We start from the raw sequence: 23,214 nt of genomic DNA, 5'->3' as shown, positions 1-23,214 counted from the left end.
TCCCACCCCAGGATATACTCTCAACTATGGTACTGTGGTGTCACCACCCCTCCCAACTCCAACAGAGAAACAGGGGAGAAGAGAGACAGAAATCCGTGGCCAGGATTTTTCTAAGAGGAGGACCACCTTGTAATAATTTTTGAGACTTGATGATCAAAAGCACCTCCTAGGAGAGAAAATTTATGGATCTAAATAGGTCCTGAATATAAATTTGAAGTCACCAAGTACAGATCTCAGACCAGGCCTCTTCTACCCTTGAATGTTGCTCCTCAGAGGGGCTTTGCTCCGCTGGACGTGGACTGCCTGCAGGCATTTCCTCCTGCGCCTGTGGGTCACTTACAAAAAAAGAAGGAAGAAGAGGCTGCCCAGATGTACCCGTGCATGCTGAGAAATTGTCAAGTCCTCTTCAAATTGTAAAGTATATATTTTATTCTCAGTAGCCAATAAGTAGAAGCAACCAGGTGTCCCATCAGCAGGTGAACGGATAAACCCAATGTTGTGTATATATATATAGAATGGGATATTATTCGGCCTTAAAAAGGAAGGAAATTCTGACACAGGCTACAGCGTGAGTCCATGTTGAGGATATTATGCTAAGTGAAATAAGCCAGTCGCAAAAAGAAAAATATTTTATGATTTCACTCTATGAGGTACCTAGAGGAGTCACATTTCCAGAGACAGAAAGTAGAATGGTGCTTGCCAGGGGCAGGGGAGTTATTGCTTCATGGGTAGAGTTTGGGTTTTGCAAGGTGAAAAGCGTTCTGTGGGCGGGTGGGTGGGTGGTGGTGACAGTCCCATAGCAGGGGGAATGTCCTTAATGCCCAACCTGGGAGGTACTCTACACCTAACATGGTGAAGATGGTAAAATTTTCTGAGTATTTTACCACAATTTTAAAAAATTAAATAAAGTGGGCGCCTGGGTGGCTCAGTGGGTTAAGCGACTGCCTTCGGCTCAGGTCATGATCCCGGAGTCCCGGGATCGAGTCCCCCATCGGGCTCCCTGCTCAGCAGGGAGTCTGCTTCTCCCTTTGACCCTCCCCCCTCTCATGCTCTCTCTCTCTCTCTCTCTCTCATTCTTGCTCTCAAATAAATAAATAAATAAAATCTTTAAAAAAAATTAAAGTATGTATTTATCATAGGTCCAGGAGATCTGTTCCCCATTTTCCTATTACACCACCTCCCGCCCTCCCAGCACCCCCTCTCCAGGGCCCTCCCCTAGAGGACGGCCTCCCTAGCAGCCTCCTGGGCTCTTCTGGCTTCCCCTGATCTCAGCAGCCGGGAGAGGCACTGGGTGTGGTCTGGGAGCTACCGCTGCTCGCCTGGCTCATGACCCCATTAAGGGCAACAACCCGCTTTGTTCTCGTGCCCCGTCTACCCAGTGGTGGAACGGCTTGAGTGGGATGGGTCTCACGAGTTTCCTGGCTCTCAACCTGGGAGGCAAGGGGAGGGCCAGCCTATTCTCAACAGCCTCAGCTCCCCCCTTTCCACTTCTCACTTTCCTGAGTTCAGCTATCTGAAGTAGAGCTGAACACTCAGGTGCCAGTCTGTCTTCGGTGGACTTCATCGAGTAGTTTATGCCCTGGCCTGATGATCTAGCATTCCCTGGGAAGTTTTGTTTTTTGTTCATAAAGATTTTATTTATTTATTTCCCAGAGAAAGAGAGAGCACACAAGCAGTGGGGGAGCGGCAGGCAGAGGGAAGCAGGCTCCCCACAGGGCAAGGAGCCCGATGTGGGGCTCGATCCTAGGACCCTGGGATCATGACCTGAGCTGAAGGCAGACGCTTAACTGACTGAGCCACCCGGGCGCCCCTCCCTGGGCAGTTTACTCAGTCCCTTCGCTTCCTCAGTGACTTCCTCAGATCACCCCTTAGTGTTCTCTCCCAGGGGAGACATTTGAGCATGGTTCCTACCCTACATATCTCCCTAGATGACCCCCAGCAGGCATAATACATGGTAAATTATGCTGAGGCATTTGGTTATAAACGTTTTGACATTATTATTCCCACCTTTGATAACATGGGGATTTTTTTTAAGGCCCATCATTAAACCCAATGGGAGGAAATGCTCTCAGATAGTCTTCTGTTTCATCTGTTTCGTAGACATGTGTTCTTTATGAATTCCTGCAACCCGGAAGTCAAAGACGTGAGGCTCAACTCCACCATCCTCTGTGTGTCCAGATGTCCCGAAGAGCAGCTCAGTACCCTGGAAGAAGTCCAACTCTTTGCAGACAACAATGGTAGGCACCAAGGGATGGGGGTTCACTCTTCCCCCTCAGGCTGGGAACCACAGTGGGAGAACCGGTGCAGACCTAGATGAGACAGCTTACCCTGACCCTGCCTTCTCCACAAAGCTGGAAATTGTCCTCTTCTTGCATAGAAAAGGCCATAAATGTTCTCTCCTGGGCTTGTGCACCTTCATTCAGCCTTATCTGGAATTTCTCTGAAACCCTAGCTGTTCTCTGCTCACTGCCAGGGAACGGTCTTCCATACAGAGAATGGCGTAGACTGACATGTAGGGCCCAAAGGTAGGGTCGGACAGAGGTCAGAGAGCTCTGTGCACACGGGCACATCCAATCCTAGAGAGGGGCTGCAAGCTCTGGGCTTTCATTAAAATGTTCTTTCATTAAAATGCTGGTGCCCATGAGAGATGATGGACTCTGAAAAACAAACTGAGGGTTCTAGAGGGGAGGGTGGTAGGGGGATGGGTTAGCCTGGTGATGGGTATTAAAGAGGGCACGTTCTGCGTGGAGCACTGGGTGTTATGCACAAACAATGAATCATGGAACACTACATCAAAAACTAATGATGTAATATATGGTGATTAACATAACAATAAAAAATTTTTTATTTTTTATTTTTTTATTTTTTTAATTTTTTTTAATGTTTTATTTATTTACTCATGAGAGAGAGAGAGAGAGAGAGAGGCAGAGGCAGTGGGAGAGGGAGAAGCAGGCTCCCCGCAGAGCAGGGAGCCTGATGCGGGACTCGATCCCAGGACTCTGGGATCATGACCTGAGCCGAAGGCAGATGCTTAACCATCTGAGCCACCCAGGCTCCCACAATAAAAAATTTTTTAAAAAATGCTGGTGCTCACGGATACTTGCACTAATCACTAATGTAACTGAAGTACCTGGCTCTGAGCCCACTCTTGAGATTTACGTTATAAGGATTAAACAAGCAGAGGAAAGTAAAAAAACTTGAGGCAACCCACTGCGAAGTTTATCTGCCTGTGAAATGGTGTGCCAGATTTTGAAAAAATCATTTGCAAGGCTGGGTTAAAAATATCAAGCCTATACAACAAATTATCTTCAGAAACCTTCAAAAGATTTTCATGCCAATCATATAACTTTTAGTTTTGAATTGAGATTTAGGGGAGGGAGGAAGGGTAAGAGACCTCAAATTGTATGATTGTATGCTTATTCTTTCTGTGTTTAGGTCACCTGTAGACCTGTTTTCTAAATCTGAGTGATGTATTCCCTTTCCTTCCGGTTTGATAAAAGGACTATGGTTTTCTTACTGGCTCCCCTACAAAGCTGAGCACAATGTAGGAGGATGGTACAGTGTGTGTGTCTTCTGCTTCCAGGGTCCTTCCTGTGTGTTTATAGTTTGAATTCCATCAACTACACCCAGAATCCAAATGCATACTCACTGTGCCCCAGGCTACCAGTTCCTCCAAGGTAAGAAGCTTCCATATTTTTTCCTTATCCATCAACAAAAGTCATGGGGTATTTGATGTGCGTCTGTTGCTCTTGTGAGTATTGTCAGAAGCACAGAGGAGATTATCCGGTAGAGCCCACCATCTAGAAAAGGCCAGGGATAAAGAAGGAGGGACTCTCTGCAACGTATATAATGGACAATGGATTTAGAACCAGGCCACAGGAGGAGAAAAGTCAACAATGAAGATACACATCGTCACAAAAGGACAACACTAGAGCTAGCAGAATTAATAGGTGAATCATTACCAATCGAGTGGTTTTCTAAGGTAGTTGGTATGTATTTTTTTCTCCTCCAACTATTTATCACAAAGTAGAAATGGTTTACTTTTGCTCTTTTATTAGACATTGTTAGTTCTTATAGCTCTAAGATTTCTCTAGAAGGAGCAGACCTACACGGACAAGGCCAAGTGGCCACCATGCACATCTTCCCAATGAGGACTGAAAACAGGTCCTTCTCCAGGATGCTACCTGTGAACTCCTTCTAGCATCAGCCATTCCTATCAGCTAGTGTAGTTCCTGGCACATAGGAGGCACCTCACAAGTATCTGTAGAATAATGAGGAAGCCGGGGTTGTGTTGCCATGGTAAGTGGCTCCCATTTGAGCCATTGAGAAGGCAACTGGGAAAATGTAATCACTACCCATGGCCACCGTCAGGAAGCTGAGATGTTCTGAAGGAGGCCTTGGATTTATTTTGCATTACCATTCTTTTAAAAGTTGTCAGTATGTTTACAGTGAAGGAGACCTCTGTGCAGAATTCCTGAGAAGTAATGATAGTTTAAGCAGAACAAGGTATTATGCCCACTGTCTAGCACGGTGTTGATCAAACTCTTGGTTGGGACCCACAGTACGAAATTTATACCATCACCAGCCCGGTACTGTGGACGTATACCTTCATACATACTTATGAGTATAAAACAGAAATAGAAGTCTCACACAACAAGATTTCCCCTTGCTGTATATGACTCATACTAATAGTTCCAACTCTATTTCACTTTTTTAAGACAGTAATTTATTTCATAATCTAATGGGTTGCAAGCATAGCTTGAAAAATGCTGATCTCGTAGGTGCTTAAAACACAACACTCGGGTAGATTTTAGCTGCACAGGAGGAAAAATATAGTTAACCGTTTTCCTGGCATCCTTTTCTAAAATAAATACTTTGTGTTACAAGTAACTGAAAGAGGAGAGAATTATTTGCAGAGGAGAGTACCCATTGTATATTTCTATATCTTATTTTAAGAATTCTGAATTTTGTCAGATATCATTAACGTATCTCAGTGAAACATAACTAAAGCCAAAAAAATAAACTACAGTGTTGTAGTAAGTTAAATTATTTAACACTTGGAGAGAAGGGTTGTTTGTTTTAACCTTCTACCCTTTGACCATCATCATAGTCCCCCTGCCCCAGACCCTGGCCACCACCATTCCTGGTCCGCTTCTGTGAAATTGACTATTTTAGATTCCACATAGAAGTGAGGTCATACAGTATTTGTCTTTTGAGAAAGACTTTTTTAAGGAACACAATTTGTAACTGTGCCTGCAGAGGGAATTGAAAGAGAATGAAATTTTTTCAGGTTGCAGCTTAAGCAGTGGTGGATAAATTCTTACTATAAATGGAATGGCAGCTGTAATTCCATGGGAAGCTTATATCTTGATGTTGTTGATGATAATGGCGAACATTTATTGAGGTTTTGATAGTTGCCAGGTACTTTTCGTAGCTCTTGACATGTGTTCATTCATCTGGACCTCACGAAACCACTGTGCTTCAGGCATTGTTTTCATCCCTATTTTATGGTGGAAAAACCTGGTGCAAGGACAGGGTAAGGCAGCACAAGCAGCAGTGTCCATATTAGTTTCTGTAATCCAAAGCCAACAGTCAAGGCTGCATTGGTTTTATTTTGCCTGGCAAATGACCTCCTTGGGCTCGCACCAGGGTGGAGTCGGGGGAGCCCCATAGCCTGTGTCCTAGGGTCCCCATTTTTCTACCTGTCACGCCTGTTCTAGACCTTTCACCCCCGAAATGCAGACCTTTTCATGGAAAGACAAACCTGTTGATTGGCCTTTCTTGGACAGAGTCAGGGAGAGAGAAATAGCCTTGAGGGCTCCATTTCCTTTCCCTACACAAGCAAGAGTTTGTTTAAGATGGAGATTATCATATTTATCATGGAAGAGCAGTGCCAAAAGTAAAAGCTTGAAATCCTGGGAAGTGCGGCCATAGGGCCAAAGAATATTTTCTAAATACCTCTGTTGAGTAAACCAATTGTTTGTTCTTCCTCTGTGAGGTGTAACAGACCCTTTTAGAGCAGTGGTTGTATATCAAAAAGGTTTGTGTCCCAAGGTCTGAGCCTTTAAGAGCAGTGAAAAAATAGTGCAGAAGATAACAAGCAAGGATATCTTTTTCCCTTGGGGTTCAACATAATATGGTATTTTGAGTCCCCTGTATATTTAAAATCTAAAAGGCTTGGGTTTTTCCATCCGGTAAGTTCTAGTCCTAGCCTCCCATGTGGGTGCCCATGCATGTCAGTGCTTTGTTTGACCAGAGGAATTCCAACAGGGCCATCTAAATATACAGTCAGCTCTTTGAATTACTTCCTGCAAGTTTGAATGGCCAGGCTGGTGGGGAGAGGAAAAGCAGAAGTGGGGAAGAAACCACAGTCTGTGGCCTGGAGTCACATCCCCTGCCCCAACTAATGAAGTGTTCAATGGGCAACTGGTCAACCACACACCAGGGGTGACCCACATTTGACATGCTTCTCTGTGTCACCCTTAGGGCTGAGATGGGCCATTCTTTACTAGCACAGGGTTATAAAATCCCTGAAAAGCACCACCCTAACAATGTTGACAAAATTAAGGTCTTATGGAGAATTGTGTTTGGGGAAAAACAAAATGACATTAAATTTATATCTGATCTTATTTTTCAGAAATACTAACTGAAGGCTCAGAAAACATTTGCTCTAGCAGCAATTCAGATTCATTGGTGTTAAGACTGTTTCATAATAGAAAAGAAAAAGAAATTAGAGGTTTAAAACTCAGAGATCAGGAGGTAAAAATTACTACTCAGCAGGTGGTAAGACAACCGAAAAACTACAAATGATAGGAGAACTTACTTAGGTGGCAGAAAACATTAATATACTGAAATCTGCAGCATTCATATATTTTTAAGAAGACAGCTTTTACCACAGTGAGAAAAACATACAGACAAAAATGAACTAGGTACTTTAGTGCCTAGAGACAAATTTAATAAGAAATGTACAAGAACCGGGTGCCTGGGTGGCTCAGTTGGTTAAGCGACTGCCTTCAGCTCAGGTCATGATCCTGGAGTCCTGGGATCGAGTCCCACGTCGGGCTCCCTGCTCAGCAGGGAGTCTGCTTCTCCCTCAGACCCTCTTCCCTCTCATGCTCTCTCAAATAAATAAATAAAATCTTTAAAAAAAAAATGTACAAGAACCATAAAAAGAACACTTTAATATGTTCCTAAGCTACAAGGAAAAGTTAAACAAATGGAAAGAGTGTTGTTGACAGTATGACTCAACATTATAAAGATGTCATTTCTCCCTGGGTTAAGCTATAAATTTATCATGATTACAAATAAAACAAAAAACAGAATTTTTTTCAATAACTAGATAAGCTGATTTTAAAATCTGTAAGGAAATTAAAAAAAGAAAGCAAAAAAAAATCTGAGAAAAACAGACTAGTCCTTTCAGTTTTTAAAACATACTATATTATAAAGTTTAATAACTAAAATACTGTAACTGAACTAACGTGAGTTTGCTCCTTGGTGAGTCACAGATAGAAACTATACCAGATGAGTCACACACCAGGTGAGTTACACACAAGGAAATTTTATTTGCCGCAAATAAGGAGATCACGAGGAATAACTTCCAAAGCCCTGACTCCCTGAGCAAGGGTGAATGGGTTCCTTTTATTTACAGTGAGGATGAATATTTAGAGAGGGAAGCCTTGTCCCCATATGTAGAAGCAGGCACCAGGTCGCACATGTAACTTGAGGAAATATGCCTTACACACATTGTATGTTATGTAAGTGAGGCTTGTGCTTCTCTTTGGAGATTTTAGTACTATGATGTCATAAAGGTAACTGTCGGTCACTCCGTGGGTCACTCCATGGTCCATCTGCACAGCTGTGAGGTAGGGCTAAGCTCAAACTGGTCTGGGTGGCCTGGGTCAGGGCTGTCATTATTGCTTGGGGGGCAGTTTTGGTTTCCATCAGAGGGTGCTATGTCCCTCAGGTCTTTTGTCTGAGTTAAGAGGTAAGCTGAAAAGAAGAGTTTAAGGGAAAATGTGGGACAAAGGTCATTGGGTACAAGCAGGCTAGCAATAAAGGTCATGTCTTGGGGTCTAGCTGGTGACAGTACTAGTTCATCTGTGGGAAGATCAATGGAAGATACTACATAATCCAGGAGTAGACCCAAATGCTTTTAGAAATTTAGTACATGATATAAGTGGCATCTCAAATCAGTGACAAAATGACAGGTTACTGAACAGGTAGTGTTGGGACAACTGGACAGGCATCCAGGGGAAAAGCTGGATCTCTGCCTCAAATGAATAAATTCCAAATGGATTAAAGATTTTATTTTTTTAATTAATTTGTTTTTTGAGCGAGGAAGGGTAGAGGAAGAGGGAGAGAGAGCATCTCAAGCAAGCCACACCCAGCAGAGCCCAACACAGGGTCGATCCCATAACCCGGAGATCATGACTTGAGCCCAAATCAAGAGTCGGATGCTTAACCCACTGAGCCACCCAGGCACCCCAAACGGATTAAAGATTTTAATGTATATAGTGAAACTAGAAAATACTAGAAGCCATGGGAGAATTCTTCCATAACCTGAAGGTAAGGAAGGCTTCTATCTATGATTTATAACTCAGAAGACATAAAATAAAAAAATGGGTTAAGTTTGGCCGCACTAAAACATTTCTGCCTGACAAAACACAAGAAGTAAAATTAACAGGCAAATAAGTCGCAGTTCATATAAAAGGATTAGTTTCTCTAATTTATAAAATATCTTGCTAATCTAACTTTTAAAGGACCGATAGTATCTTAGTATAAAAATGAGATAAAAATATGAATAGATGCTTCAAAGAAAAAGCAGTGTTGTTTAAACATATTAAAAGAGGCTGGAGTTAGGGGCCCCTGGGTGGCTCAGTCGATTAAGCATCTGCCTTCGGCTCAGGTCATGATCACAGGGTCCTGGGATCGAGCCCCGCATCGGGCTCCCTGCTCCGCGGGAAGCCTGCTTCTCCCTCTCCCACTCCCCCTGCTTGTGTTCCCTCTCTCGCTGTGTTTCTCTCTATCGAATAAATAAATAAAATCTTTAAAAAAAAAAAGAGAGAGAGACTGGACTTCCCTTGTGATAGGGGAAATTCTATGTAAGAATCTAATGTTTTCACACTTCCAGTGGTTAGATGACAGCATATGAAGTTGGATAATATGCTCTACTAGCAAAGGTGTCGGGAAATAGACACTTTCCTACATTGCTGAGGCAGGGATCTCAGGAGGGCAAAGCATCAGTATTCACCAGTGATGAATGTATATACCTTTAAATCAAGCTTGTCTACTTTTAGAAATTTATTTTTTTAAGCTTATTTATTTAGGTGATCTCTATACTCAACGTGGGGCTCAAACTCACGATCCTGAGATCTAGAGTTACATGCTCTTCCAACTGAGCCAGCCAGGCGCCTCTCTACCTCTAGAAATTTAATCTGCAGGTACACTTATACTGCTATGATATGACATTTGTGCAAAAAAACAAATTAATTTAAAAAAATAAAATCTTTAATCCATTTGGAATTTATTCATTTAAGGCATAGATCCAGCTTTTCCCCTGGATGCCTGTCCAGTTGTCCCACCACTACCTGTTCAGTAACCTGTCATTTTGTCACTGATTTGAGATGCCACTTATATCATGTACTAAATTTCTAAAAGCATTTGGGTCTACTCCTATTACAGTGTTTGTAATAGCAGAAGAGTGAAAACAATCTACATGGCTGTCAGTAGCCGGCTGCTTACATAAAGTAACACTGTTTAGCTGTCTGTTTAATAAGAGACGAGCAAGCTAGGAATAGCTGAGAATGTTCTCAGTCTGAGAAAGAGCATCTATGAGAAATCTACAATTAATGTTACACTTAATGGTAAACTATTGAATGCTTTCCCATCTAAGATGAGAACAAAGCAGGGATATCTGCTCTGACCACCAACATTCAGCGTTGTAATGGAAGTCCTATGAACTGCAAAAGAGAGGACGGAAAAAATAGAAAAGAAATGAAATCATCTTTATTTACAGATGACCTAATTGCTTATATAGAAAATCCAAAGGAATCTACAAAGTAACTACTAAGTGAATTTAGCAAAATTGTGAGATACAAGGTCAAATTGCGTTTCTATACATTTGCAACAATTAGGGAATCATTGTTAAAGTCCATCTTTAGCAACATCGAAAAATATAGAATAACTGGGAATAAATTTAACAGAAGACATGGAAGACCTTGACTAAAAACTTTAAAGACCTTTCTGAAATTAAAGAACTCCAAAATAAGTGGAGAGATAGACCTTATTGGTGAATTAGAAGTTTTAATATTGTTAGGATGTCATTTCTCCCCAAATTTGTCCTACAGATTCAGCATAGCGCCCCAACATAATTTTTTTTAGAAATTGACAAATTTATTCTAAAAAAATACAGAAACGCTAAAGACCAAGAGTTACACACACACACACACACACACACACACACACACACACAATTTTTGAAGAACAGAGTTAGAGGGCTCATACCACCTGATTTCAAGAGTTACTATAAAGTTATGGTGATTAAGACAATGTGGTGTTAAGAAACAAAGTTCAGTGGACTACATTTGAAGATCTAGTTGGCTTTGTTAACTGACTCATGAATCTGACAGCGTCCACCCAGCAGGTAGAGGAGAGCTCTGCGAAGTTGAAGGGGAGGTTTTTATAGGAAGGAGGGTGGGATAAGAAAGTTATTGGCAAAAGGAAAGGCTTGTTCCAGGCCAGGGGGCTTTCCCTGAGGGGAAAAGCAAGGAGTCTTAAGCAGATTACCTCATCCACGTGGTGCTAATTGAAAAATTCCTGGCTGTCTGGTTAAGACTACACTTCTGGGGGAGGACGAAAGAGCAATTAGATGAGATATTAAGCCCTGTTTTGGAAACTTGGTCAAAGTGACACCATTTTGAGCCCATGGGTTTCTTGTTAACAGTTACCCCATTTTGATCAGACTCTCCGAGTAACTGGGAAACAGGAGCAAAGTGTAAGGCATTAGTGCCTTGCTCTGGCGTGTTTGTGGGTTTTGTTGATCCTTTGCGCTGTATCCGTAGGTCAGGACATTTTCGCCTAACCTCTGTGATATTCCCAGGTCATGGTTTCAGACGTACATTCTTTAAGTGGGTCATTTTCTTTGTGCCTTACACATTCCGGTCTTAGGGAGATATTTGCTTGGTGGGTAGCGGCTGCGATCATGGATGTAAGGCTTTTCAGAGAATACAACACCCCAGGGAGATGATGATGATTACTATAAACAGGATAACTCCCAATATTGGAGTGTACTTTAGAGCCATGGCGCCAAGACCCTGTGGAAAGAGTCACCTTTTTTAAGCCAAGTGCTTTGTTCTGTGATTTTATGTAATTGAGTTTCAGTTTCCCCAGAAGGTCTTAATCCAGGTACAGCACATGGTGATGGCCACAGCAGAGACACCTCCTTGCTCAGCTGAAAGATTATTAAGAGCTGTTCTGGTATTATGGACAACTTTGGCTAGAGAGTCTAAGGATATTTGTTGGTCTGCTATTGTTTTAACAGCAGATTTTGCAGTAATTTTAAGAATTAAGGGAAAGTTTTCAATCATTGCCTCATTTACATTTATCCCTAACCAGGGAAATAGGGATCGGCCATAAGGAGTGAGTCCTGAATCCTGAAAGCCTCTTTGGTAGGTCAATATAAATTAACTCAAAATGGAAATTAAGGAGAGTCAGCTGATTAGATGTCTTATTTTATTTGTGAAATGTTAGGGGCACAGTTAGACTTTCTCCTAGCCTGAAACAAGAGGTTACCCCCACTTAGCAATGAGCAGGGAGATACAGATGAAGGTGTTATCTTTCCAGGCCAATGCCAGAATAAAGGAAAGGAAAAGAAGGAAGGGGGGTTTTCTATTTAAAGTATGAAGTCTAAATCTGGTGTCTCAAATGGAAGCAGTCCACCTCAAGGTCAGCTACATCTCTTCCCCATCAATTTGATTTAGAGGATCCGATGTGTGCCAAGGACCAACGTCAGTGGAGCCTTTGTTAGCTGTAAGATGTGTCCTCAAGGCTCTCTCATGTCTTTTAGTCTTACGGCTGTGTCAGTGATCAGGAGCACTTGGTAAGGTCCCTTCCCACGGAGCTCAAGAGCTGTTTTTTTAAAAATGATGTTTCCAAAACACCCAGTCACCAGGTTCCAGACTGTGACCAACAGGAGCCTTTGAACAGGGGGGTCAGGGAAAGCATGTGTATCCTGTCGATGGTAAGCCTTAACATAAGGCTTTAAAGACCAGTAGCTGGTCATACTAGCATGAGATAGGATCAGCAGAAAGTTTTCTGAGAGAATACCACCACATTTGCAAAGTTTTGTTAAGGTTTGTATGATTTGCTCAGTGCAGTGGGTGCTTTGATCACTGGAGATGAGGGAAAATATACCTCAAGTGGGAAACATATTTTCTAACAATTTCTTTGCTTTCATGGGGGCGTCAGCCTTGCAGCAGGAAAAAGCTTCAGCCCATCTGGGAAACACACCTACAGTAACAAGAACATACTGATAACCCATTCTTTAAAATTGCAAATTTATGAATACATTTCAAAAATTCTAGAAGCATGTGCCTTTTGAAATTTTTCCATATGGCATTAACATATACAAATATCTTTTCATTTCTCTGTAATGAGAAGCTAAAAGTAGATAAACCTATGTTTAACAATTAATGTATTAGTATTTTGTCTTATTTGGAAATGATCTAGGTATTTAATAAATTTAACTTAACTCATCATTTAACCTAACTCAGCAAAACTTTAAGGTTTTAGATTACCAAAAAGAAAATTTGAGAAAACTATTTAAGTAGACATAAATATTGCTGAAAAGTTCATTTATAAACTTCTGTCTTGCTTACATCTATTTACTTATCCTTAATAATTATGTTAATTACCTACAAAAACTTCATTCAACATTAGGCAAAGTCAGTCATTATCCTAAGCTATTTTTTTTGACAGATCTTACAAGCATTAACATGAATTTATTAGGCTAGTAAACTCAGGTAGAATAAAAGTTTTATATTTACTCTTGATGTCTGTTTTAATTAAACCATCAACCTGAAGTTTGCTTTAATATTAAATATTTTTCCAGATCACATGAACTTGAAAAACATTTGGGTTTCTAGTTTCTGTCTTTCCAAGAGTTTTAGAATGGCCAAACCTTACAAGCACTTGCCTTCAAGCTATATAAATAGAGCTCTTTTACAGATTAATTTCAGCAATACCATCTGGAGGTATAAAATACCATATAACTACAGCATATGCATGCATGCATTCAGGCACTCACCACCAACAACAAAACCCAAAGACAGACCAGTGGTGATGAAACAAGAAAGGAATTTCTTTCAGTGAGGCCAACACTGGGAAGGCAATGGGTTAGTGTCCCAAAGTTGGTCTCCAGAGTGCCACAAATATTTCCTGGTTTTATATAAGGAAAATGTGGGACAAAGGTCGGTGGGTAGGTCCAGGTGGTCAACAAAGGTCAAGCCAGTCACTGTTTTGGGGTCAGTCATGTGGGGTCTTGCAGGCTCTGGGCAGTCCTTACTGTTGAGGGATAGTTTCATTCCCATCTGGCATGTCTTGCCCTCAGGGTCTTTTGCCTGAGATAAGAGATAAACTGGAAAGACCTTAGTTAGAAAATACAGACTGACAATCAAAAAAAAAAAAAAAACGAAAACGAGGCAGTTGAAGTTCTTTCATTTGACACACGTGAGCATTCAGAGACACAGAAAACTTCCAGCTTCTATTTTGGTTACAGTGGTGAGCATAGCTGCCTTCCAGCTTCTATTTTAAAATGACCTGCCATGAAAAAGGTACAAAATTTACTAGTCATAAAAGTTGGATCTGAGGTGGTTTTTCCAATAGATGGAATAAGTTAAGTTGAACTGTCTAGATGACTAAAGCTTTAAAAATTTGTGGAGAAGACACTGAAGAGGTGTTCTTTGTCCTTGGCAAGTCAAGTTCCAAATGACCTTTTCACTCCCCCCCTTTGTTTCCTTGATAAGAATACCTCCCTGCAATCTGGAAAAGCCCCCGAGAACACCAGACAGAAGGCTGAACACGCACATTATAAAGGCACAGGAAAAAAAACGCAGGCGCTCCCTACTATGACTTCCGTCCCCTTAAAGCCGGAAGGTTTACATTTACCAGCCTTTTGAGATAAACAGGGGAGGTTTGGGATTTGGTAAAAGGGACTGGCTGTCTTTGAATTGTTTCTGGAGCCACACCTCTGGTCCTGTAAAGACTGGATTTGTAAAACAGGGACAGCTGGGGTTTTTTGTTTTGTTTGTTTTGTTTTGTTTTTTAAAGATTTTTATTTCTTTACTTGACAGAGAGACACAGCGAGAGAGGGAACACAAGCAGGGGGGAGCGGGAGAGGGAGAAGCAGGCTTACCGCTGAGCAGGGAGCCCGATGCGGGGCTCCGTCCCAGGACCCTGGGATCATGACCTGAGCCGAAGGCAGACGCTTACTGACTGAGCCACCCAGGTGTTCCCAGGACAACTGTTTTCAACCCCTCAGAGAATGGGGTTGCCACTTAACTGATGTCAAAGGACTGACACACCCATCCACCTATGGTGTACATTTTCCTCTGGGTGCATTTAGCTTGGAGGGAGAAGACCTAAAAAGAAAAAATAACAATAAATTAAACTAAAAATTCAGGCTCTGAGTATCAGCTTCCAGTTTGACCAAATTTCTGATTCTAGAATTATTAAGTCCTTTCAAATGTTTTGTCAGGTTCCAGCCAGGACAGACAGTATTTTGAGCAGGATTAACCTTACAGACGCAAGAGGCGTCCTCGAAGAGAGTTATGTAAAACTCAGCATTTTCACAAGATCTAGAGTCACTGTCAAAGATAGCCAAAGAACATCCCAGACAGAAAGCCAAGCCTCGTTCTTAAGACACAGAAGGAGACAATCAAGAAGGAAATAGTTATTCCCAGGACAGAAAGAGTCAGTACCCCATGGTCTCTATGTAGAAAGTAAGGGACAATGTGAATTTTTATTCCCCTCTCTCACTGGGTTCAAGAGGTAATCTATTTATAAAAACTCTTGAGGATCCTCCCTGGGCTTAAGAAATGTTTTAACTCTAGACCTTAGTTCGACCTTTAACCAAGGACTGAGAGCTACCTGAAGAGGATCACCAGTAGCCTGGAATGGTCTTATTTCAAAAGGTCACAGTTAAGAGTCTCTTCAGAAGGGAAAGGCAGTTCAGCCTGAGGCTCACTAGGGTAAGTACTTGAATGAAGACTAGAGAGGAACAGTAAGAGTTAACAGCAGTCTTAGAGTCTTGCTTTAGGTTCCTTTTCTCTTTTTTCATTAGCTTTTTTAATGAATCGTCCAGTGAAACTATTTTGGAATTTTGAAACCTTTTGGAGGCTTCTGCAAGCCAATTAAAACAGGTACCCCATTCTGTTTATTTTGGAAACTCTTGCTTTCAAGTGCACTTCTTAAATGAATGATCTTGTCCAACTGGAACCTTCCCCATAATGGCCATTGCAATTCTACGTTATTTTTGGTAAAACTTTTTTATCTTGCTGGATACCTGCAACTTCTAGGACTGTCGTTCTTAGACATAAGATGAGCAGGTGCTCAGCACCAGAAGATGGCATGCTCAGCTCTCTGGATGCAAAGGATCCCATTCCTTCTAGTTAGGCCTTTGGGTTTCTCAGAGTCAAACTAAGACCTCAGAGGAACTTGCTGCTGGGTTAGGGTTGTGTTTTACTGCGTGCCTCATTGCACGGAAGTTTTCTTGAGGTTGGCAGGTGACCTAGTGTCAATCTAATCTGATCCATGACCAAGCATCCTAACGCAGGAGTCTGAGTTAGATGGCAAGTACTCTAACAGCTATTAAATGCTCCACCAAGTCCCACCAATTTTTGCAGCGTTTTGGTCTCCAAGATTCCCCACTAGCAATGGCCTTTATTTACATTAAAAAAACAAATGTGTACCCCAACAAACCAGCAGTAACCAAAACATGGCGCTGCAGACTGGCCAAGAGAAGGCCGTGCGAATCACCAGGAATCCCCTGTGTGGACTAAACCAGCAGACTCCATTCACGGTGACTGTGGACGGGAACTAAGAAGGGATTCTAACACAGAACTGTAGACTGAACCAAGGGCTAAAGACTGGTGCTCTGTTCGAGCCTCCTGTCAGTCCAGACTGACCTGTCCCCCCTGGACTGGAAAGCCAGTTAGATCAGTAGCTTGACCACGAGGAGCATGGCTGAAACTGAGAGGAAGTGGGGAGAAAAACCATGAACTCAGAAGGCCTTGCAGGACGCTACAGTTGTGTTTCTCTTCCCCAAATGCCGTCAGAAGTTAGCTTCGGATCCCCACGCCGCCAAAACCTGTTAAGAAACAATTCCACCAAGTCAACGTGAAGATCTCACTGGCTTTATTTAATGATTCATGAATCAGACAGCACCCCACCCAGCAAGTAGAGGGGAGCTCTGGGGAGCTTTACAAATGGAAGATGTTTATAGGAAAGAGGGTGGGGCAAGAAAGCCAAAGGAAAGGACTGTTCCCGGCAAGGGTGTTCTCCCTTAGGAGAAGAGCAGCTGTCTTGCAGATAGCCTCATCTTCTTTTGGAGGATGGAGAGGGCCCATGCGGCAGGCTCATTAGCACCCATCAGAAAATTCCTCGGACTGGTTAAGATTACATTTCTGGGGAAGGTTGAAATTGTATTAGGTATTAAGCCCCAGTTTGGGGACTCAGCCTAAGTGACACCATTTGGGGCCTGTGGTTTTCTTTTTAACAGCAGTATTGGAATGAAGATAAACAAAGAGATAATTGGCTCAGAACAGAGGGCCCAGAAATAGAACTACATATACATGGTCAGTTGATTTTTTTTTTTTTTTTTGGAGAGAGAGTGCATGAGAGCAGGGTGGGGAGGGGCAGAGAGAGAGTGAGAGAATCTCAAGCAGGCTCCACGCTCAGCGCAGAGCCCAGTGCAGGGCTCAGTCTCAGCACCCTAAAATCATGACCTGAGCTGAGATCAAGAGTTGGACACTTAACTGACTGAGTCATCCAGGCGCCGCCATGGTCAATTGATTTTTAATGAAAGTACCAAAGTAATTTCATGGGGTTAAAGAAGTCTTTTCAACAAATGATGCTGAAATAAGTGGAAAGACATAGGGAAAAAGTGACTCTTGTTCATTTTGTACCAGGACTCTTACCTCCTACCACACACAAAAAGTAATTCGAAGAGGCACCTGGGTAGCTTAGTCAGTTAAGTGTCTGCCTTAGCTCAGGTCACGATCCGAGGGTCTTGGGATCAAGCCCCGCATCGGGCTCCCTGCTCAGCGGGGAGTCTGCTTCTCCCTCTCCTCTGCCTGCCACTCCCCCTGCTTGTGCTCGCTCTCTGACAAATAAAGAAACAAAATCTTTTTTTTAAAAAGTGTTTATAGTTCTAGAAATCAGATTAATCGTGCCTATACGGGTTGGAGATTGATCAGAAGGGGGCTTGAGGGCACTTTCTGGGATGATAGAAATGGTCTATACCTTGAAAGGGGTGGTTGCTTAAACATCTATATTTGTCAAAGGTCCCTAATTGTATGTTTAAGATCCGTACGTTTCACTTTACATAAATTTTACTTCAGTAAAAATAAAAGGAATCCCTTATATTCTGATTGAGACAGAGCGTCAAGATGTAATTTTAAAAAAGAAAGCAGACTGTAGAGCGGTATGCTGTATACTACCTTTTGCATAAAAAGGCTATATCCTAAGTGTAGTTTAGGTGTTTATATACATATAAGTGTGCGTGTGTGTATGCATATATATACGTATTTGTTTGTGTAAGTGTCGTATCAGACAAACATAGCCTACAGGGTGTAATCAGAAAGAACTTTATTTTTGTGTGGATATTTTTTTCTGGTTTTATTTTTTATTGAAGTGTAACATATAATTATGTTTCAGGTGTACAACACAGTGATCGACAATTCTATATGTTACGCAGTGCTCACCATGATAAGTGTAGTTACCATCTGTCACCAAACAAAGTTATCCCAGTATTATTGACTATGTTCCGTAAGCTGTACTTTTCATCTCCGTGACTTATTTATTTTATAACTGGGTTTTTGTACCTCTTAATCCCCTGTTATCTATTTCACTATCCCCCTACCCACCTACCCTCTGACAAGCATCAGTTTGGTTTTTGTATTTATGAGGTTTTTTTGTTCATTTTTTTTGTTTTTAGATTCCACATGTAAGTGAAATCATATGGTATTTGTCTTTCTCTGACTGACTTATTTCCTTTAGCGTAATAACCTCTAGGTCCATCCATGTTGTCACAGATGGCAAGATGTCATTCTTTTTATGGCTGAGTAATATTCCATTGTTTAAATATACCACCTCTTCTTTATCCATCTATTGACAGACACTTGGGTTGCTTCCATATCTTGGCTATTGTAAATAATGCTGCAAAAACATAGGGGTGTCTGTGTAAATTAGCATTTTTGGTTTTGGCGGGTAAACACCCAGTAGTGGAATTACTGGATAATATGGGAATTTTATTTTTAATTTTGTGAGGAACCTCCATACTATTTCCCACAGTGGCTGCACCTATTTACATTCTCACCAGCAGTGCACAAGGGTTCCTTTTCCTCCACATTCTCGCCAACATTTATTTCTTGTCTTTTGATTCTAGCCATTCTGACAGGGGTAAGGTAATATTTCACTGATTTTGGTTTGCATTTCCCTGATGATTAGTGATGTTGAGCATCTTTTCATGTGTCTTGTGCCATCTATATGTCTTCTTTGGAAAACTCTCTGTTCAGGTCTTCTGCCCATGTTTTAATTGGATTATTTGGTTTTTCGGTGTTGAATAAGTTCTTTATATATTTTGGATACCACCCTCCTGTCATATATTATTTGCAAATATCTTGTCCCATTCAGTAGGTTGCCTTTTTGTGTTGTTGATAGCTTCCTTCACTGTGCAGAAGCTTTTTATTTTGGTGTAGTCCCAATAGTTGATGTTTGCTTTTGTTTCCCTTACCTGAGGAGACATATCTAGAAAAATGTTGCTAAGACCAATGTCAAAGAAATTACTGCCTATGTTTTCTTTCAGCAGTTTTATGGTTTCATGTCTCACCTTTAGGTCTTTAATCCATTTTGAGTTTATTTTTGTGTGTGGTGTTAGAAAGTAGTCCAGTTTCATTCTTTTGCATATAGCTTCGGTTTTCCCAGCACCATTTATTGAGAGACTGTCTTTATATTCTTCCCTCTTTTGTCATAGATTAATTAACCATAAATGTGTGGATTTATTTCTGGGCTCTCTGTTCTCTTGATCTATGTGTCTAATTTTGTGCCAATACCATACTGTTTGGATTACTACACCTTTGTAGTATATCTTGAAGTCTAGGATTGTGATATCTACAGCTTGGTTCTTCTTTCTCAAGATTGCTTTAGCTATTCAGGGTCTTTTGTGGTTCTATACACACTTTAGGATTATTTGTTCTAGTTCTATGAAAAACGCTATTGGTATTTTGATAGGGATTGCACTGAATCTGTAGATTGCTTTGGGTAGTATGGACATTTTAGCAATATTAATTTTTCCAGTCCATGAGCATGGAGTATCTTTCCATTTGTGTTGTCTTCAATTTCTTTCATCAGTATTTTATAGTTTTCAAAGATTAGGTCTTTCACCTCCTTGGTTAAGTTAATTTCTAGGTATTCTTTTTGATGGAGTTGTAAATGAGGTTGTTTTCCTAATTTCTCTTTCTCCGTTTTCTACTTTCTTTCTGTCTCTTTACATTTATTCAGTGGGACTAGTTTTTTCTCTGTCCCTGAATGAAAACACAATTCCCAAGACCACTGTGGTTACTTTTAAGTAATAATTACTCAGTCACTTTAAATGGTAAGAGATACTTTCCATTCAGTAATTAAAATGTTCCGCCCAGTATGATAGACTTCAGACTTGACTGACAGTTGAAACTTCTCCCTCCCCACTCTTGGGCCAGGAGCGGATGGGAAGGCTTTGGTCAGGGAAGGGGGCTGCAGTCCTCTCTCTCCTCCTCCTCCTCACCGTCTACTGAAACAGGCTTCTGACTCTCAGGGTTGGCACAGCAAAAGTGAAGAGGCATAAGAGGGAACAGGAGCATTTTTACTGGATCGATACTAGTACCAGTTTCCTGGGTTTGGGAAATGTTCCAGCCAGTTTTCTCCCATGGACGTGTTTTGGGTTCTTTGGAGACTTCCCATCACTCTGGCGGTCTCAGCTGCAGTGTTCTTCATGTAGTCAAATGCATCTCTGCCCTGGATGTTCATTTGCTAAGTCTTCCCTGGTCCTGGGACCTTAAACAGCCACCTCCAGCTTCTTTCTGCTAAGGGCCCCACTGTCTTCCATGTAGCTGTCTTGGACACCAAGGACACTAGCCTCCACTTCTCAGGGCTCAGACCTTAACCCATGGGGTCATCTAAGCCCTCTGAGTTTTCTAGGAAACCCTTCTCATCTGACTTAGGAGTGGTATCTCTCACCCTCTCTCCCTTGGGGACAGGAATGGGTTCACATGAACATTCTTCTCTCTCAAAAAACAAAAACAAAGCAAACAAATGAAAAACTCTTTAGAATTGCTCTTTTACATGATCCAATGTACTTATCAATACCTGTACAGAGTCAATTTTACTGTATCCAAATAAAAAATAAAATCAAAATATCAAGAATGTAGATAGACTATGACAAATGAATTTAACTTAATACAAATATATGACATAACCTCACTGAAGGGGGAAGAGAGAAAAGGAACTGACCTATGATGTAACTTTGGAAAACAGCTTTATGACTAAATGCTGTGAACTAAGACAAAAATAACTGTACATAGGCACCATGCTCTAGTAGGTAAGTTTGTTTCTCACAGGGGTACTAGTTAGCATTCTGACAGTACATACTAGGGTTGATTATAAGAGGACCTAGGATCAGTGACATCCCAGTAGCAATGAGCATACCCAGTACCCAGATATTGGTTTCTAAATACCATTTTCCAAGGGCTCCTTGGAGAAATGACTGATTTTAGGACTTGGATAAGGAAAATACAACATAAGGGTGGCATAATCTTGCACAACCAGAAAGTGAGGATGTGCTCAAAATTACCTAGGGGCCAGCCTAAAAGACCTCCTAGTGGCCACAGCTGGAATGATTTGAGCAACAGAATAAATAGCATACTAGATTATAACCTAAAGAATAAATACTCATGATTAAATAAATGGGGGGAGGGCATAGAGGGATAAATCTTTACAGAAGAATCCCAAATAATGTATGTAGATACTTCCCGCTTAATTTCCATCCCCTTAAGGGTGGGCTGGGCTCAGTGACTCCCTCCCAAAGAATCTAGAAAAATAGTAACGTGACAGTGGAGAAACCTGACAGATACCAACCACCTTAGCCAAGTGATCAAGGTTAACTTCACCAGTGATGTCATGTTGCTATCATGTTCCCCAGTGTGATTCTATGGAAAGGGCGCTTCACCTCTGTGGTGTTCTTCTCCAAACCCGTAACTGCAATCTAATTATGAGAAAACCTGAGGGACAATTTACCAAATACCTGACCATGAATCTTCAAAAGTGTCAAGGTCATGGGAAACAAAGAAAACCTAAGAAATTATCATAGACCAAAGGACACATGACAACTAAATGCAACATGGCATCCTAGATTGTATTCTGGAAGAGAAAATAAAGGACATTAATGAAAAGTTGCAAAATCCAAGTAAAGACTGTAGTTTAGTTAATAGGATAGTAACAATGTTAATTTCTTAATTTTCACAAATGTACTGTGGTTATGTTATGAACGATGTTAGGGGAAGGTGAGTGAGGTATACATAGGAACTCTCCGTAGCATCTTTGCAAGTTTTCTGTAACTTGAAAACTACTCCAAAATTAGAGGTTTATTTTCTAAAATGTTCTTCTAATCTTCAACTCCCAGTGTGGGTGAGGGGTTTAAGAATAACCAGTTTTCGAGGGCACGTTCTGCATGGAGCACTGGGTGTTATGCGCAAACAATGAATCATGGAGCACTACATCAAAAACTAATGATGTAATGTATGGTGATTAACATAACATAATAAAAAAAGAATATTAAATTGCTATTCACTACAGTAAAAAAAAAAAAAAAGAATAACCAGTTTTCTAACTTTTTTTTTTTTTTTTTTTTGGCAAGCCCAGTACGATGGGGTCTAACGTCTCATTTTGGAGTATAATTTCTATTATCTTTGAGCTTCAGCTGTGAACTTCCATTTAAATTTCCTATTACATTCACATGTTTTAAAAAGTCTCTAGAATGATATATAGAGGGGCACCTGGCTGGCTCAGTAGGTAGAGCTTGTGACTCTTGATCTCAGGTTGTGAGTTTGAGCCCCACATTGGGCATAGAGTTTACTTAAAGAAAAACAGGGGCTTCTGGGTGGCTCAGTCAGTTATGCAGCCAATTCTTGATTTCATCTCAGATCATGATCTCGGGGTCCTGGGATCGAGCCGTGTCAGGCTTCATGCTCAGCGGCGAGTCTGCTTCGGGGTTCTTTCCCTCTCTCTCTCTCTCTTTCTCCCTCTCCCCACCCCGCCCTTTCCCTGCTCACTGACCCATGCACGCTCTCTCTCTAAAATAAGTAAATCTTAAATAAAAAAGAGAAAAAACAGAATGATATACTAGAAACAAAAACAATGGCTGCCTGAGAAGAAATGTATTTTTCCTCAAAGAGCAAAAAACAGCCATTTCTCACTATTTATTTATTCTATGGTACCTTTTGGAATTTGAGCCATGAGAATGTATTACACCTTCAAATTTTTTAATTAGGGAAACGCTGCTTATTTGTATTACCCTCCTCTTGAATCACTATTCAGTGACTCAGGAACTATTTCTGTAATGTTGTGACTTCCTGAGAAAGATTCTTCCATATGTTCTATGTTGTGTTCAGTGAAAGTTCAGAAGCCATTTCTTTCTTCATGACAATATAATGTGGTTTGCATTTGGGTTCTCTCAGATGTTTCATCTTCACACACTTCAAAAAGTACTTGGTTTTTAGCAATTTTTCAGATAATTTGGCACTTCTTGGGTTGGGATTATTTTCACTGTGGGGACCCAAGGAAGGAAAGAAAGGCAGGAGGCTGTGAAGGTGCTTGTGGCCTCATTAAGAATCATTAGGATGAACATCCCTTAAAGAAGAGTTAGTATATATATACAATGGAATATTATGCAACCATCAAAAAAAA

General features: G+C 41.2%; 1 protein-coding gene across 5 annotated transcripts in view; it reads left to right on the top strand.

Moving 5' to 3' along the window:
- The window catches only part of SLC44A3 (solute carrier family 44 member 3), a 91,533-nt gene that overhangs the window by 5,226 nt on the left and 63,093 nt on the right, over window positions 1-23,214 (top strand). For all 5 annotated transcript variants that reach the window (XM_073896269.1, XM_025872236.2, XM_073896270.1 and 2 more), the window contains 2 exons: window positions 2,101-2,237; window positions 3,584-3,677. In XM_073896269.1, coding sequence (XP_073752370.1) covers window positions 2,101-2,237; window positions 3,584-3,677 — 231 coding nt within the window. The remainder of the gene's footprint in view (window positions 1-2,100; window positions 2,238-3,583; window positions 3,678-23,214) is intronic.

The sequence above is a fragment of the Callorhinus ursinus genome, unplaced genomic scaffold (genome assembly GCF_003265705.2).
Source record: "Callorhinus ursinus isolate GAN/ISIS: 27379988/994484 unplaced genomic scaffold, GSC_fseal_2.0 scaffold9, whole genome shotgun sequence".
NCBI classification, from domain to species: Eukaryota; Metazoa; Chordata; class Mammalia; order Carnivora; family Otariidae; genus Callorhinus; species Callorhinus ursinus.
This window is presented reverse-complemented; position numbering and strand designations above follow the sequence as displayed.